Source organism: Protobothrops mucrosquamatus, unplaced genomic scaffold, assembly GCF_001527695.2.
Source record: "Protobothrops mucrosquamatus isolate PMUCROS unplaced genomic scaffold, P.Mucros_1.0 scaffold_210, whole genome shotgun sequence".
Lineage (NCBI taxonomy): Eukaryota > Metazoa > Chordata > Lepidosauria > Squamata > Viperidae > Protobothrops > Protobothrops mucrosquamatus.
The window spans coordinates 53,654-71,091 of NW_015386286.1; the positions used below are offsets into that span (position 1 = coordinate 53,654).

At 38.8% G+C, this 17,438-nt stretch overlaps 1 protein-coding gene across 1 annotated transcript in view; it reads right to left on the bottom strand.

Annotated features, from left to right (window-relative positions):
* Positions 1-17,438, bottom strand: part of XDH (xanthine dehydrogenase) — a 59,138-nt gene that overhangs the window by 17,794 nt on the left and 23,906 nt on the right. Inside the window, 12 exon segments of the mRNA XM_029286288.1 lie at positions 273-445; positions 1,112-1,245; positions 2,446-2,570; positions 3,231-3,327; positions 4,364-4,483; positions 5,504-5,627; positions 6,150-6,319; positions 6,677-6,783; positions 6,980-7,134; positions 7,781-7,965; positions 14,107-14,216; positions 15,130-15,223. Coding sequence (XP_029142121.1) covers positions 273-445; positions 1,112-1,245; positions 2,446-2,570; positions 3,231-3,327; positions 4,364-4,483; positions 5,504-5,627; positions 6,150-6,319; positions 6,677-6,783; positions 6,980-7,134; positions 7,781-7,965; positions 14,107-14,216; positions 15,130-15,223 — 1,594 coding nt within the window.

Genomic DNA, 17,438 nt, shown 5'->3' on the forward strand with positions numbered 1-17,438 from the left:
ACAATTTCTAGCTAACTGTCTAATGGTTAAGGCACCAGGCATAAGTTCCAGTCTTGTCATAGGTGTGAAAGACATCTGTATAACTCTGGGCCTGTCATTCTCTCTCAGTCCAATCCACCTCAGAAAAATGGGAGGTGGAACGATTAAGGAACATATTAGATATGATTTTTTTTATAAAAATAAAAAGAGGGATAAAATCCATCAATAAAATAAACTAATGAATAAACATATTTAGAATGGAAAATATATTTGTTCTTTTTATATTATATTACTTGCTCCACAATATGGACTGAACAGTGCACTGTTTCACTCATAACAAGTGTAATCTTTTTAATACTCATATTAATTTTTATTTACCTTATACTGTGCCCAAAATGGGTGCCTTCCACCAGAAAGCAACATATCTTCATCTCGATCAAGCATGCATCGTACTGGGCAGCCAGTCCTATAGAATTAGGCTGAGAGTGAACCTACTGCAAAGGTGTCGCAGTAACAATTTATATCAGAGGATAATACATGAGGCTCTTTTCTAAGTGCTTTGTGTTTGTGAATAAACCTTTCCTATTCTGGCATTCCCTCAGCTATAGAGCACACATAGATCCCCACAAAGCTATTACAAGTCTCACCCATATTTTTTAAAAGCAAGTTAAGTTTAAAAAAAAAACAGAAAGAGAGAGAGTTCTGAAGATGTGTGAAATCATCATATAATTGAAAAGACCAGGAAGGGAAACAAATAAAGCCTTTTTGCCTAGTGTCAAAAAAACATTAAATAAAGCACAAGAGAGCTGGTACTGAAAAGGACTTTCTTTTGACATTTATGAATCTAATTCTAAAAGGCACCGAACAGTATAATATAATATAAATCTACAAATAGGCAATGAAGGTAGGTCTCTCCAGAGTGATGTTGAAGGTGATAGCCATTTCCAAATTATAGTAGAATTTTGCATTTCTACGTGACAAACAGAGGAGAGCAATCACCCTAGAAAAGGACATGTAGTGTTTCTGGATCACAAACAAATTTGTTTTCTTGATTCTCCATATGAAACAGAAACTTTCACTTCACATTAAAACCTGAAGTAACCATACTGAGGGACCGCTCATTAGAACTTACTTAGCAGCAGCTACTGCAACAACTGTAGACAAGATAATGCTTCTGGATTCTTTCCCTCCAAATCCTCCTCCCATTCTCTTCACCCGAACCAGAATTCGATTAGCTGGAACTCCTAAAGCGTTAGCAACAAAATCCTGAAAAAATAATTTAAAATAATTCAACCATGTATTAGCCTACATTAAAATAGTTCTCTTTCTGCACATAAATGCTTGTAAAAAGAGAAAATAAGCTAAATAACTCCATTCCCAGCATAGAAGTAGCCTACACCTATTTGTAAACAGGGAGAATTATTGAATTCATTGAGATTTATTATCAGTGGATGAATGAATTATCTAAGCATGCATAGATTTACGTTTCCTGAGGTCAGATTTTCAGTTTCTTGATGGGAGAGTGTGAATTCCTGAATGCACATGTGAGAAGATAGTTTCTGTATGAGAAAGTACTTTATATGTATAGATGCAGATATATGCAAATACATATACAAGTTGGTCACATTAAAATTATAAAGTATCCAGGATTGGTTTCAGTGGTAGCAGTCAATCTTTGTTGATAAAATAGAACTGTGAAGGACTATTCAAGACTTTTGTTTGTGTTTAGAATCTTTCTTCTGTCTAATCTTTTTTTGGAATGTGTTAAACCAGGATCATTTTCCTTTCAGGTAAAGACAAAATTGACTTCATGCTACAGTAATTTACTAATTGGCCATATAATTCCACAAGTAAGTTTAGCACTTATGCAAGTAAATGAGGCATATCAGGGAATATCAGAAACTCGAATTGAATTTCTTGGTTCTCACATGCCAAAGATGACCTGCATGTCCTTAGCAACGTGCTTTGCCTTGTGTACAGCTGAGCTGTACAGCTCAGCTGTACACAAAATCACATTGGTTTTTTGAAGTGCAACATCATTGTTACTCTATTCCACTGGTGGAAGGGTGACTTCTCTTAAAGTTTCAATAAAGCAAAGCACGTCTTCAACATCATGCACAGCATTTTTATATAAACTATTTGAATAGAAATAATAGATTATTAAAACTGAAGAATAAAACAATACTAACTAAGCAGGGGAAGAAGAGCTTATCAGGAATCAGATTAGCACAGACAGGAATGTAGAATGTAACCATTGACTTCCTTATTGCATTTTAGAGGAAAATCCCTCCTCAACTCTTAATTAAAATCCCTAGTCAAACAACAACAACAACAACAACAACAACAACAACAACAATAATAATAATAATAATAATAATAATAATAATAATTGTTATTCTTGGTAGCAAAACTAACTGCATTCTCTAAAAGCTATCAAGATCAAAGCTTATCAAGAGACTGGCTGACCTGTGTCTTTGTTAAGTTTTGGGTGGATACAAAGAGTTCCATTTCTCCATCTTCTCCTTTTGGTACAGCAATTGTGCAGTGAGTCTCCAGATAAAAATGTTCCTGGCCACTGATGTACATGTCCCCTAGGGAAGATGGAAAGAAAGGATTTCCAAATCAAATAATACATTAAATTCAAAACAAGTTTTTCAGGGGTGATGTGAGAATTTATTCAATAATGACTCTGATTCAAGCTCACGGAGTTCAGAGTCCTACTGCTGATCTTCACTGCTTGAGTTCTTAGAGTCCAATCACTTGTGGGGAAAACCGGTGCCTCTCAGTGCACTTTGCCAAATGGCAGCTTGCATCTCATTTGCTCCTCTTAACAAAGAAAAAGAAGATTTTTCTCCCTTGTCGTACTCCTTTTCCCCCATTAGTAACTTTGGGTGCAGACTCCAGGAAATATAGTTTATTCAAGATTTTACTCTGCCAAGATTCCACCACCCCCAATCATGCTGTTAGTTGCTGCTAGTTACAAAAAAGGATTGTCATGTGTTCTTAACATCAAAGTATCTTAGTATCAAAGAAACTTTCCATTTTTACTCTGATATGGACAGACAGTATAGGGAAGCTGGAAAAAACCAATGACAAAACAAAAGGAGCTTTAAAAGATTGTCCGTTTCTAATGTATTGTCCAAAGCAGAACCCCAAGGTCAATGCAAATATGTTATTCATGCAGTCAATGCTTTAAAATAAACCTTTGTTATACAAACCAAAAAGAACCAAAAAGAAATGAGCAAGCTTACCTTCCACAATATGATCGGCCTCTTCAAAACCTTTCTGGATATTTCCTTTTTCAATCTTCCTGTCAGTCTTAAAAAAAGACTCTTTCTCAATGGCTTCCTGTGCAAATTATAGGAGAACACAAACACATTTACATGAACATGCATGTACACACATACACACACACACACACATATATATATACACATACAGCAGCCAGCTCTGTTTTGTGTAGCATAGCCAAGTTGGACCAATGTTATGTACTGTTAGGTAATCTGCATCACATTTTGAATGAAAGGTAGTTAAAGACAGGGCTTCTGCACCTTATGTAGAAAAAAAACATTGGCAGATAGTACCTGCCATTATCTATTTCATTAGAATTTTCTATTCTCTACTATGCTCTAGCTTCAACAACTTTCTTTCCATTTGTCCTGGGCTGAAAAATCTGCAACCTAAAGGCCTCAGGCAGCCATTAACGTAAGCTGACATGGCCCTCAGAACAATGTCAGAAGCTGTCTGTCCAGCGAGATGGATAGCAGCGAGGGAGGGATCCAAAGTAGAAAAGGAGGATATCAAATAGAGAGAGATCAGATACCACTACCTACGAATTTCTTCACCTCCTTTATACAGCCAATGATGATTACCCCTAAGTCAGGGGTAGGGAACCTTGGCTCTTTTATGACTTGTAGACTTCAATACCCAGAATTCCTGAACCAGCCATGCTGACTCAGGAATTCTGGGAGTTGAAGTTCACGAGTCATAAAAGAGCCAAGGTTCCCCATCCCTGCCCTAAGTGAATACAGCCCTAAATGGAAAAATATTTGCTCAGCCCTAATTACAAACTTCAAACATTTACTCTATATAAGTAAAAGCAAATGTGTGCATGACCATTTCTTGGTTGGGACTAATTTGCAAAAGAAAGGGGTTTTACATGCACCAAGTCTGTTGCCCATTACCCTGATTCATACAAACAATGATCACAACAAATCGGTGTAGAAACAAGTACAGATTATTTTCACATATCCATCTCAGAACTGTAGTAACAGAAACCAGAGAAGTTACTTTCAAATCTTTCTAAAAAAATAAACCAAGAACTAAGCTTACTCAGTCAGGACCCTGAAATCAAGGTATATGTCACTTTGTGTCAGTGTCTCACCTGGATAGTGATAATTGGTGTAAGCTCTTCATATGTGATCTTCACTGCTTTAGCAGCTCTTCGGGAATGTTCCTGTGTATCTGCCAATACTGCACCAATAATGTGCCCAACACATGTCACCTGCAAGGGGAAAAAAACCCTTCAGTTTATTCAGCAACTTTGCAAATTTTAACTGATTTACCATCAGTAATATTTTAATTTGGATATATTTATTTTTGAAACCCAATTTTATATAAAGAGGACAAACATTCTGAATTTAGACATACTGTTGGACAACAGCTAGTCTGGGCACAAACAGATTTTCAAAATTGTCAATTAACTTTGTGAGCAGAGTAATTAAACAGGCAATTTCTCCAACTTTCCCTGTAGTAAGAGAACTCTTCCTATATTTTTTCAGGGACAAGCCTTCCCTTTAGAAGTGATGGTGTCTCTCGTACTTAAAGTTCCCATACAATATTTTTCCTTGGTATTTCACTGAACTGTGGATAGTCAAGGACATCAGAGTACTGGGAAAGGAAGAATTGTACAGTGAAAGACAGGATATTCCCACACATATCTTGCTACCTTGTAACTAAATCAGAGCAAGAATATCATACTCTTCTGTTTTGAAAGAGTTTTAAAAGCAAATTCTCTCTCATGAAACTGAATGAGAAATGATAGAGCACAGACAAATGTATGTGATTATATTTGATCCCAGTGAGTTCAGTGAGAACTATGTTCAATTGGTGTTGGTATAAGGTATTCCTCCCCAAACACATTAAGCTGCATTCATTATCAAATGTATGGACTGCCCCCTCATATATACCAAAAGGGCATTTTAAGGAGTTCATATGTATGAAGTGGCATCTCATAATTTGATATGTCACTCCATAAAACATATACATTTTACTATTGTATCGGAACACATACAGATACAATTTTCATAGGGGATGGTGGTACATCTGCCAGTTGTTACCCTAACACATAACTCACCAATTCAAACCAAAGTGAATAGTATGAAATGCACTTTATAAAACACATCTGGGAATGAACCAAAGGGGTGTGGTTATTGAGCTATAATGCAAGTGAGCTGATTGCCCCACTTTAGTACTTTTTGAGATTAATAGAACAATTCGTAGATGAAAAACAATAATTACGTACAATGTCTTTTGCAAAGATGGTTTCATCATTACAAATTCCAGAAATGTTACTTCCTGGAATATCCTGATCAGAGACAAAACATACAAAGCCAGGTACATTCTGAGCCTCTGTGGTATCAATGGAACTGAAAGAAAAGATTAACACAGTAGAGTTATTCCCATTAGATTTAAGTGTATGTCTGCAAATACAAGTTTTGGCTGCATTTATTTCCAAAACCTGAAGTAATAGTTCTATTTTATTCTGCACTGAACAACCCTCCTTTTGAGCATTGTGTCTGCTTCTGGGTAATATCCTTTGTTGAAAGAAGAGATTCAAAGAAAGGCAACCAAGAGATTTTTCTAGATTGGGGATCTAAAAATTAAATCCTATACATACACGTGGTTCTCAAAGACTCTCCAAGAAAAGGTGGCCAACATTCTAAAGCTAGTTTGCACCTTCCAAGCATGCTGTCAGCTGTAAGAATTACACGAGTTCCAGACGCACAAGCAAGTTACATATTATACTGGATGGCTGAAAGGAGGTGGACTATAGCCTCTCCTCGGGGCCTTTATAATGTAAAAGCCACAAAAGCCCACATCCACATCATAATAATTGTGGCCTGTACCATTTAATAAATAATGGTGTCTGTCATGGAAGCAGAACTTACATAATTTTAGCATGGGCTTTGGTGCTGGTAACCAGGGTTAGGTAGAGTTCATTTGCATAAGAAGGAATGTCATCACAGTAGACTGCCTCTCCGCTTGCCTGCTTGGCAGCTGACAAATGCATCAGGGGTCGTCCCACTGTATCGTCAATGGATTGCTCAATAGGCACTTCCTATGAGAAAAGCAAAGGGAGTACTTTCACTGCTGATTAAATACTGGCATCAATACCTTACAAACATTGCCTCATTCAAAAAGTTAAAATTCTACTAGCAGCAATAAAGCAAGTAGGGGAACAGCATTTAGCACATCAAACACAGGACTATTCCTTCTACCTGAAAGGAAGAGGTTCTGTTAGGACAGACATCTCCTGTAATTAATTAATTTTTAAAAAAAAAAACAAAGAGCAAAAATCAGAATAAGGGTTAGTTCAAGGTAAGGTCTAATGCTCAAGCAAGAACATTTCCGAGAACTGAGATGAGAGGCAATAAAACAAATGGAAAACACAAACTGGTTTTTTGCTCTTACTCACTTGAAAAAGCTGGACGTTGCTAACAGGATCCTTATTAAATAATTCAGTAGCACTAGCATATGTGGAAAGATCCAATTTGCTCAAATCATTCTGCAAAAATATAGAATCTGATTTTAATTTCATTTCTGTTATGCAAAGGCAAATGTATATCTCTTAATGTGCATAAAAACATTACAATCAAAACATAAAAAGTTACCCAAAGCCATATAGAGCTCAGCTTGCATATGGACAGCCATATGAAACTGCTGAACCGTTATCCCATCAAGAAGACAGAAGAACTCACATTGCCATTTAATTCTTCACTTCGTTTCTTAAGCACTGTGAGGTAGAACTTAAAGAAAAAGCTGAGCACGAGAGTTCGACGGAAATCCACCATGCCACCAGGGACTGAAGAGGAAAGTTTCATCTCCTCAGCCAGCAAACGGCAAGCTTCCTGCAGGAGTTCTTCTTTCCACTCTCTATTAAAAATGAACCATAAATTAACACAAAATCATTTCATTTGTCCCCGTCTATTCAGTAAAAAAAATAAGCAGGGATTCCCATTCTGATGCCTTATAGTTATATTGGGAGGTCATCTTCCAGAATTATCCTTTTCTGGCCCCATAGCAAGCGTGTCCATAGAATATGGTTGGGGAAAAAATCAGGATGATGACCATGATGATGTGATGAAAACTCTGCTTATTTTCTTTGGGGAGCAGACCAGAAATCATCAGAGATGTATTTGCAGCATCCCAATAAGAAAGTCTCCTTTAAGCTGCACTCATAATCAAGAGGGGTTGCTCTAAAATCAGTAGTCCATAAGTCTGTCCCATTTTGCAGCCTTCCAAGTATCTCCTTATTATAATGCCAATTTTCAAATAGTAATGCATTTATATTAAACTATGATGATGAAGCCAAACATTCCTAATCTTTCCCAAAGTAATAAAAAACTGAATGGAAATATTTGACCCCACAATTCAGCAAATAATCATATGTTCCCCCCTTCGCACATTCCTTAAAAACTGAAATAATAACAACATCATAAAGTTTGATCTCCCAGCTGAGAGTATTACAAAATTCTGCTCCCAGCATGTGTTATGTTGCATATGAGTCTCACTCATTTACCTCCCAATCAGCTCCTGACAGGTTTTTACAGCCATGACTGTTGTGAGAGCCATTCCGCCATAGCTCAGCTTAATCTCTTCTAATCGATTGGTTTCCTCTTGAAACCGAACTCTCATTCCACAGGTCACAATGGCAATGTCATCCTCACGTCTTGAAGCTTGCTTGAAGGCAGAGAAATATTCACCCTAAGAGAAGAAAAAGAAGTAAACTTTCCATGGACTTTTTCTCACTGATCTCGGGGGGGGGGGAAATCTGGAGTAAAGTCGGTCCACTGACCACAATGGTACTAAAATACGAGCAGTCCCTTTTATGCAATAATTTCTAGATGAAGGAAGAATGAGCACTGGGGAAACACAACAGATTTCCAGACAGACTATGACAGAATTCCTGATGCTATGTTCTGAATAAAACTTAACATTGCGAAGTTCACTTTCATCTCTGAATACAGTTTATAAATAAGTGTTAATTATTATTCTGGAACTGACATCTATGAGCTGCAAAGTGTTTCTGCACCATGTCTATGTCCAGGATCTTGGTTTGTTGGTGTGTTTGTTTGCTTTTTTATATAGGGGCAGCAGGCATTGTTTTGGAGGGTGTTTTCTTGTTTTGAATCTCTAAGAAGCTCAGTTAATGTGCTAATGAAGTCACAAATTATTTCTCTGTTTCCTGCCATTCAAAATGCTTGAGTCCCCTTTGCAAACACTAATTGTGATTCATTAATCTTTCTAGAAAGTGTCAAGGCTGAGCATTCAAAACAAACCTATCAGGTTACTTTAGGAATACAGAAATAGCATGCCAAGCCAGTTCATTGGTCCACTTATCACCATTTTCTTCATACTGACAATGGGTGGTCTCCCTTAATGTGCCCTGATCCTAAGTTAAATGTCCATAAGAACATTACAATTTCTCCACCAGATTTGATCCTGAACATCTGAACATCAGTTCATTTCTATTTTAAAATTTTGCCCAGCTAAATAAAAGCTACAACTCTCATGAATGCCAACTTCTGAAACAGGAATGGACAGAAACAGCCTCTCGGTTTACAATATGTATGGTTTTTAGGTAATTCTTACAAGTTAGAGAAAGTGATACAGAGTGCTTAGGTGCTCATACACATATGCCCTGCTCAGCACTACTTGCAAGGATGTAGAAAAATCTGCAGATTTTTCACAGGATAGCTTCAAAAGAGATAATTCAAAAAGATCCTGAAATTAGAACTTGGATGTCTTCATGCACAGCAGAGGGTGCTCTGGCTGCATGGTGCGCCACTGGTATCATGCCCCATGCAGCTGGGCAAGAGGAAGATGGCAAGAGCTACACAAATTTCAGCAAGCTGTCATTACCCCTGTAATGTCAGGGGTAAGTGAAGAATCTTGAAATTTCTCAGCTGTAATTCGGTAGGTTAGTTATATAATTAATTAAGACAAAATCTTTTTTTAACAATTTTACCCTAGTTTTGTGGCTTATAATTATAGTATTTTTCTCATTATTGTTTAATGCATTCTGTAGATATGGTTCTATTGTTGTTGTTGTTGTTTTTTGTAATTGTTGTTAATGTTGCTCTAAGTTTGTATGGGGATATTTAAGAAAATTAAGTTAATGTTAGGAAAATTTTGAAGAAAAAAAACAACCCTTGACTGATATAAAAACAGGACAGAAAGTGTGCAGAATTGACCCAGATCGGAACGGGATTAACCTCCCCCTTCCATTCTTCAATTAAAGTATACCAGTCAAATAAATGCTTTCCCTATAACTCAAAAGAGGCAAATATAATTGATGTCACAATTCAGATGGATTTTTTTTCATGGATCTCCCACACTGCAAATCATGAGATTCTTGGGACTCCAGAGTCAGGAAAATCTCTTCTTTCTTTCTTTCTAGTATAAGTTTAACCAATATAATAAGAACATAGTTGCCCCAAAGTGCAATTGTATCAGGACTGAAAATATGCTGTTACTATAACCACCATATCAAAAAATAAGCTCAGAGAAGAAAGGAAAGAAGAAAAATAAACACAGCTCTGAAAAATAATAACTATGCTCTCAGTCCATTAAGTGATTAACCATTAATCATCATACTTGAGTCCATGAGTATCTAGAATCCATGGATATAGATGAGTCAATCCCTTCACACTACCCAGAAATAATTGAAACCAATCTACATCAGGTATTCTGGGAATTTGGCAGTAAATATGTCGTGTTCTTTCACCATGAACATATAAGTTGGATAATAAGCCTACTGACCCCAGGCATTTCAACAGAAGTACAATGAACAGACACATGTTCAATGGAACTAGATGAACTGCTGGGCTGATCCAGCAAGGCTCTTCTTGGGCTCTTATAAATGGTAATGGGATAATGAACTTGTTTGATTCTTACTTTGCCTCATTGCTGATTTCGACTTCTACTTATTTCAGGATACATCCATCTGTAATTGCATTAAAACATGGACCAGACTGATCATGGAATGTATGACACTTCAAAAATCTGCTTCCTTCTATTTTCTAGGGTGTTTTTCAAGAGTGATTTTTTTTTTCTTTAGGAATTTAAAATAAAATCCAAGAAAATATTTTAAAATATATAGGTTGAGTGATCACTTCCAATATTCTTTACAAAGAATCTAGGAATGCTAAAATTCTTCAAGGTTAAACCAAGAGAGATAGCCAACTCATTTTGTTTCAAGTACAATCTCTTAGTCCAGAGGTCCCCAACCCTTGGGCTGCAGACTGTACCAGTCCGCAGCCTGTTAGGAACTGGCCCATACAAGCAATGGGCAAGTATGTGAAGCTTCATCTGCACATGCGCAGGATCAAAGTTGCACACAAAACTATCCATCTCCTCCCCCCAGTCTGTGGAAGGCAATCTTTCTTCCGAAACTGGTTCCTGGAGCCCTAGATTGCATGAATATAGTATTTTTGCTTGTTTCAGGTATAAAGAAAGACCAGCCTAATTTAATGTATACTAGAATTTGAACCATCATTCTTCTCATGGAAAGCCACAAAGCCATGCAGAAGGAATTCATGGCAAACTTTTTCTATGAGGAGTTCTTGATGCTGTCTCAGTTTGGTTGTTTTCTTGCAGACATTTCATTACCCAAACTAGGAATTTATTTATTTATTTTGCTTGTTTCCTGCCCGTATTATTTTTTACAAAATTCAAGGCAGCAAACATACTTTCCTCCTCCTACTGTCCCTACAACAACCCTGAGATGTGAGTTGGGCTGTGAGAGACTGACTGGCCCAAGCTCACCCAGCTGGCTTTCACGGCTAAAGTGGGACTAGAATTCACAATCTCCTGGTTTCTAGCCTGGTAACTTAATCACTAGACCGAACTGGTTTGGCAGTTCCTTAATTAATATGTTGTTCACTTCTTGATTGTTAGTCTGATGTTAATTTTGGTGTTAATCTATGTTCATCTGGGTGTTGATTGCTGGTGGAGAGGTGTTTTGTTTTCGTTTTCCTTTTTTGGTTTGCTGATTGTCTCTTTTGTATAGTATGTATATGTTGTTTGATGGCAAACTAGAAACATAAGTTACCCAAAAAAAACCACTGATACTAATCAAGCCAAGCAACCTAATAGTAAAAAGCCCAACCAAAGAACCACCAAGTCCACTCCTACCAACACTGACAGGCCAATCAACTAGAACAGACATGTCAAACTCACGACGTCACGTATCGGGACGGTTTTGCCATTGCCGGCAATGGGGTGGGCGGGGCTTCCGTATGATGCATCCGGCCCATGGGCCGGCAGTTTGACATCCCTGAACTAGAATATAAATTTAGAGCAAATCCCACTCCCTGCTAGTATTGATGATGTTACCGAGTTTGCATAATGAAACGTCTGCAAGAAAACAACCAAGCTCAGAGAGCACCAAAGAACCCTCATTTCAACCCTGAGCTACAAATATTCTCTTTTATTGAAACTTTTTGTATCTTCCATGACTAAACTAAATTTTCTACATTTTATTTAAGAAGAACTCTATGCTAGAATTAATTTCTTGGTTGCTTGAGCAGTACACACTCAAATCCATGATGAAGGATGGCTATGTTTGTCATGTGATTTCTTTTTTTTTTTAGCTCTCCCAGCCATAGCAAAACATGCTAAGAAATTGTCGCTTCCTTCCCCACTCCCTGTCTTTTTAACTTTTTTCTTCTTCAGTATACAGTACTAATTCCTAAATTCATCATCTATGCAGGAAACATATTTAAAGATTTTCTATCTTTATTTATCACCTTACTCCTAGTTAAAATTTTATACAAAATGGAATATGTATAAGTCAATGTTGGATGGATGTTTTGGCTAAAATTTTCTGTGAAAAGAGTATCAATTACCTGATAACTAGTTTGTGCAACACCAGGACAATTAATTTAGCCCTGAATAACTGATTATTTTTGCAAGGGAAAAAAATCTAACCCCTTTTGTATAAATTAAGCAGATCGTTTTTCTGGCTTAAGGAGTCTGCATGCACAAATACCTTTACATGATTCAATAAGTGATTTGTATGAACAGAACAAGGTCAAAGTTTTGCCCCATAAAAAGGACAATTAAGCCCAGTAAATTTCTCTGATTTTGAATAATTTTGTCTAGTTTCTTTTTGTTATGATTTTGCCTCTGCTTGTATTTCAGTTATTAAGTGGGAGTAACAAACTATATTGGAATAATGTAGTCTGTTTTACTAGGCATGAGAAAGAGCAAGAGATTTTGTATGGCATTAAAGGTCATCCCCAAGATGGAAATCTTTTTAAACACAATGCTCTAGTTTGCAAGATTTCAGGAGCCATAGTTTAGATCAGTGGTTCTCAACCTATGGGTCGTGACCCCATTTGGGGTCGATCAACCATTTCACAGGGGTCGCCAAGCAAGGCTGTCCGCCATTTTTTTTCCCCTTTTCCGGCGGGTGCCTTACCTCCCTTCAGCTGGGCCAGCTGGTGGTCGGCCTGCTCCATCTCTTCCACTTGCCAGCTACGCCTCGGCCGGCGCAGGGGGCAGAACCACTCATGCGCGGCGCTCCCGGGCAGGGAAAATCCTCGACTTACGACCGGTTGGGTAGTCCTCGACTTACGACCGGTTTAGTCCTCGACTTACGACCGGTTGGGGGTCACAGCATTAAAAAGGTTGAGAACCACTGGTTTAGATACTTTTACTGGCATACTGACAGCCATAGGGACTAGATATTTTTCAGCAGGAGAAAGGGGGGAGAAGGGGGGAGAAAAGGAGAGGGAGGAAGGGAAGGAGAGGGGGAGATAAATGCTATATCCAAATTACTTTCTATGTTTCAGAAGAATCATAGTGCACTTAATATGGCTTGAGCATTGCATCTGCATTATTGATTAATATGGCCATGTGAACCTGCAGAACAACAGAGTTGGAAGGGACCTTGGAGGTCTTTTACTGCACTCCCTTGCTCAAGCAGGAGACTTGATACCATTCCAGACAAATGGTGGTCTAAACTCTTCTTTAAAATCCCCACTGATGGTAATGGTAAGCCATTCCACCGATATTTTCACAGTCAAGAAATTTCTCCTCAGTTTTAAGTTGGATCTCTCTTTGATAAGTTTCTATCTGTTACTTCTTGTCCTGCCTTCAGGTACTTTGGTGAATTGATTGACCCCCGCTTCTTTGTGGCAGGCCCTTAAATATTGAAGACTACTATCGTGTCATCCCCTAGCTCTTTTCTTCATTAGACTAGACCAGGGGTAGGCAATCTTGGCTCTTTTATGACTCGTGGACTTCAACTCCCAGAATTCCTGAACCAGTTATGCTGGCTCAGGAATTCTGGGAGTTGAAGTCCACGAATCATAAAAGAGCCAAGGTTGCCTACCCCTGGACTAGACATTCCCAGTCCTTGCAATCATTCTTCATGTATTTTAGCCTCCAGGCCCTTAATCATCTTCGTTGCTCTTCTCTGAACTTTTTCTATGGTCTCAACATTTTTTTTTCTATTGTGGTGATCAAAACTGGATGCAGTATTCCAAGTTGATCTCACCAGAGCAGTATAAATCAGCACTGACACCTCACATGATCTTTCTTTCTGCTTTTTTTGGCAGCTGCAGCACACTGCTGGCTAATATTTAAGTGGCTGTCCACTTCTAGATCCCTTTCATAGTTACTGCTATTGAGCAAGGTACCACCTATTCTACACCTATGCATTTGGTTTTTCTTGCCTTACTTTTCTCACCACTGAATTGCATTTTGCTGGATAGGGCCCAGTGTTCAAGTCTGTCAGGATCCTTCTGGATCTTGAGCCTATTTTCTAAAGAGTTACATATGCCTTGTAAAACTATACAGCCTTTTTTTCTAGGACAGTAAATATTCAGATCACCTCACCTTCCTACTGAATGGAATCTCAACTGAAAGCAGCAGTTCTTGAGGCTTCAGTATAGTTTTTCTATACCCAGTAAAGAATTTTTCATCCATCCTTATTGTCCTGCTGCCCTCTGCAAGAAAACAAGATACAGCATACAGAGGATGAGTTGGGTAAGCAGGTGGGTTCTCAATTCATCTTAGCAACTGTTTATTGTTGGGAGGTTAGCTGGTCTTTTAATTCCACAAGCAAAGATTGTGACCTACACTGATTAAACAATATATCCTAGCTATCTTTTCCAGCCTGGTGCTCCCTAGACATCTAGAGCTTGATATATGTATTTTGTGTCACCTCCTACATGTCCCATTGGAATCACAGGCAGCATGGTATCAACAGGTCCCTAAAGTCCATATCATCAAGTAACAGACAGGCTGGAGTCAACCATCAAGTGTTGCCCAAAACTATTTCAGTGGTGTTTAGACTACCCTTTTGGGAACTCTGAATTTCTTAGCTGCAACTGATGAAAAATGGTTTATCAGTGTTTGCTGGTCATTCTTTGTTCAAAGGGATATGTTTCATAGCCTACCTTGAGCACAAAAGTGTGTTAATCCACTTCTATCTCCAATAGAAATTACAGGGCATCTAAAACATTTCCAAGAATTCTCTTTAATGCTCAACATTCTAACAGCAAAGATTTGAAAACCACAGATATCACAAAGGTGTGATATACTATCACACAGCTACCAAATACTACAGCTTAACAATGATCAGTTATGAAATATTAAAACCAAACCAAAGATCATCCAGGCTGAACCTATCTAAGCATGTGGAGTTATGGGCAACATTCTGACCTACCCTTTAGAAAGCAAAAGAAGGAATAACCAAAGAAAGTTCTCTTCACATTCTTAACTGAGGCTCTTGGAAATAACAGACCATACTACTTTCCCTGACTAGACCCAGAAAGAAAAATGAGGCATGGAAACTGTTCCATTTACACCCACAATAGAATTTATATTGGCAACAAGGGAAATTGAGAAACTGCTTACCACTTGACACCAAAGTCAGTTTGCTCCCAGTTGCCATCAACACTGGATTTAGGTCAGATATTGGACTTGCAGTCATTATATTTCCACCAATAGCCTGAAAGAAAATATAGCACAGCCATATCTTAGAAATTAGGTCAACAGACGTCATTAAAATCAGTCATCAAAGTAAGTAAGCAGAAAAATCCTGAATATTTTAATTTTACACCATTAAAATTAAAATGGGATTTTCTTATCCTCAAATAGAACAAGAATAGGTCAAGGAAGCAATACATCTCAAGTTAATTTATCATTTACTGTTCATGCTTTCACGATGTGCTAAATGTTTTTTTCATGAAATTAAGAACTGGTAGATTTAAACAACGATTTACATTTAGATTCATTATTCTAAAATGTACTTTGGTGTGTAAATATAAAGACATTTAGATTAATTATTTAATTTCACTGTTTCTGTAAAACATCTGGGCATTTAACATACCCCAACAAAGAAAATATATAGTCAAATCTGATTTGTCAGTTCGAAAAATATTACCCTTTTTCACTCTAAAGTATATCTCTTTTGCCTGAAGTTTGGTATAAATTAAAAGATATGCTTCTCCTAAGCTGACATTTCCTCTGAAGATTTGTTCAAACTAAGCCATGCATAAGAAGATTCACTGATCAATTTGAATTTATCAAATAATAAAAAATCTTATTGCCTTGTAGGCTTGTTCTCTTTATGGACAATATAGGAATTATTCTATTAAGAACAAAAATATCCATTTTCTAGTCTACATTTAGCCACGGAAGTTCACTGGATGGCTTGGATCCAGGTGTTAACTCTCAGATTTCTTCTGGGCATAAAATTGGAGGAGAAAGTTGAAATACTTTTGCAACTAAGGATGCTTACAGGATGATTTTCTGCCCAACTCCCTGAGATCTTGCCTTGTTGCCCACCATGAACCTTGTGGGGAAAATCACAAGGAACATCAGCATGTCTAGTAACTTGTGTATTTAGATATTCTTGCTGTGAAAACTATATAGGCCAGTATTTCTCAATCTTTATTTATTTTATTTTATTTATTTATATTTGGATTTATATCCTGCCCTTCTCCTCGCGGACTCAGGGCGGCTGACAATCAGTTAAAATACATAAATAACAATACAAATTTAAAATTAGTTAAAAGAAATATTTAAACTTTGTCCAATTAAAATGTAATTAAAACCCCTCTAAAAATTACCCTAGGCCAGTCCTGCAAGCTGGAATAACCAAGTCTTAAGGGCGCGGCGGAAGGAAGGGAGATNTGGCCGACGGCACCCTGAGGAGACCCACTCTGTGGGAGCGTACAGGTCGATGGGAGGTAATCTGCGGCAGGAGGCGGTCTCGAAGGTATCCGGGTCCGATGCCATGGAGCGCTTTAAAGATGATAGTCAACACCTTGAAGCGCACCCGGAAGGCCACAGGCAGCCAATGCAGCTCGCGCAGCAGTGGTGTCACGTGGGAATGTCGAGTCCCCCCCAACACCGCCCGCGCGGCCGCATTTTGGACCAGCTGGAGCCTCCGGGTGCTCCTCAGGGGGAGCCCCATGTAGAGAGCATTACAGTAGTCCAGGCGGGAGGTGACAAGGGCGTGAGTGACCGTGCGTAGGGCGTCCCGGTCCAGAAAAGGCCGCAACTGGTGAATCAGGCGAACCTGATAAAACGTCCCCCTGGTCACGGCCGACAACTGGTCTTCCAGCATCAGCTGCGAATCCAGGAGGACACCCAAGTTGCGTACCCTCTCCGAGGGGGCCAAAGTTTCGCCCCCTATAGTCAGCGATGGAATCAGCTGACTATGCCGAGGCGCCGGTAACCATAGCCACTCGGTCTTGGACGGGTTGAGCCTGAGTCTGTTCCTCCCCATCCAGACCCTCACGGCCTCCAGACTACCGGGTCATCATGTCAAGGGCATCGTTGGGGTGGCCCGGAGTGGATATGTACAGCTGAGTGTCATCAGCGTACTGATGGAAATCCACCCCAAAGCCATGAATGATCTCCCCCAGCGGCTTCACATAAATATTGAACAGAAGCGGAGAGAGGACCGACCCCTGTGGAACCCCACAGGTAGGGGCCTTGGGGTCGACCTCTGTCCCCCTGCCAATACAGACTGCGTACGGTCGGTGAGGAAGGAGGAGAACCACCGCATCACAGTGCCTCCCACTCCCAACCCACCCAACTGCCGCAGCATGATACTGTGGTCCACAGTATCAAAAGCCGCTGAGAGGTCCAAAAGAACAAGGACAGAGGAATAACCCCTGTCCCGGGCCCTCCAGAGATCATTTACCAACGTGACC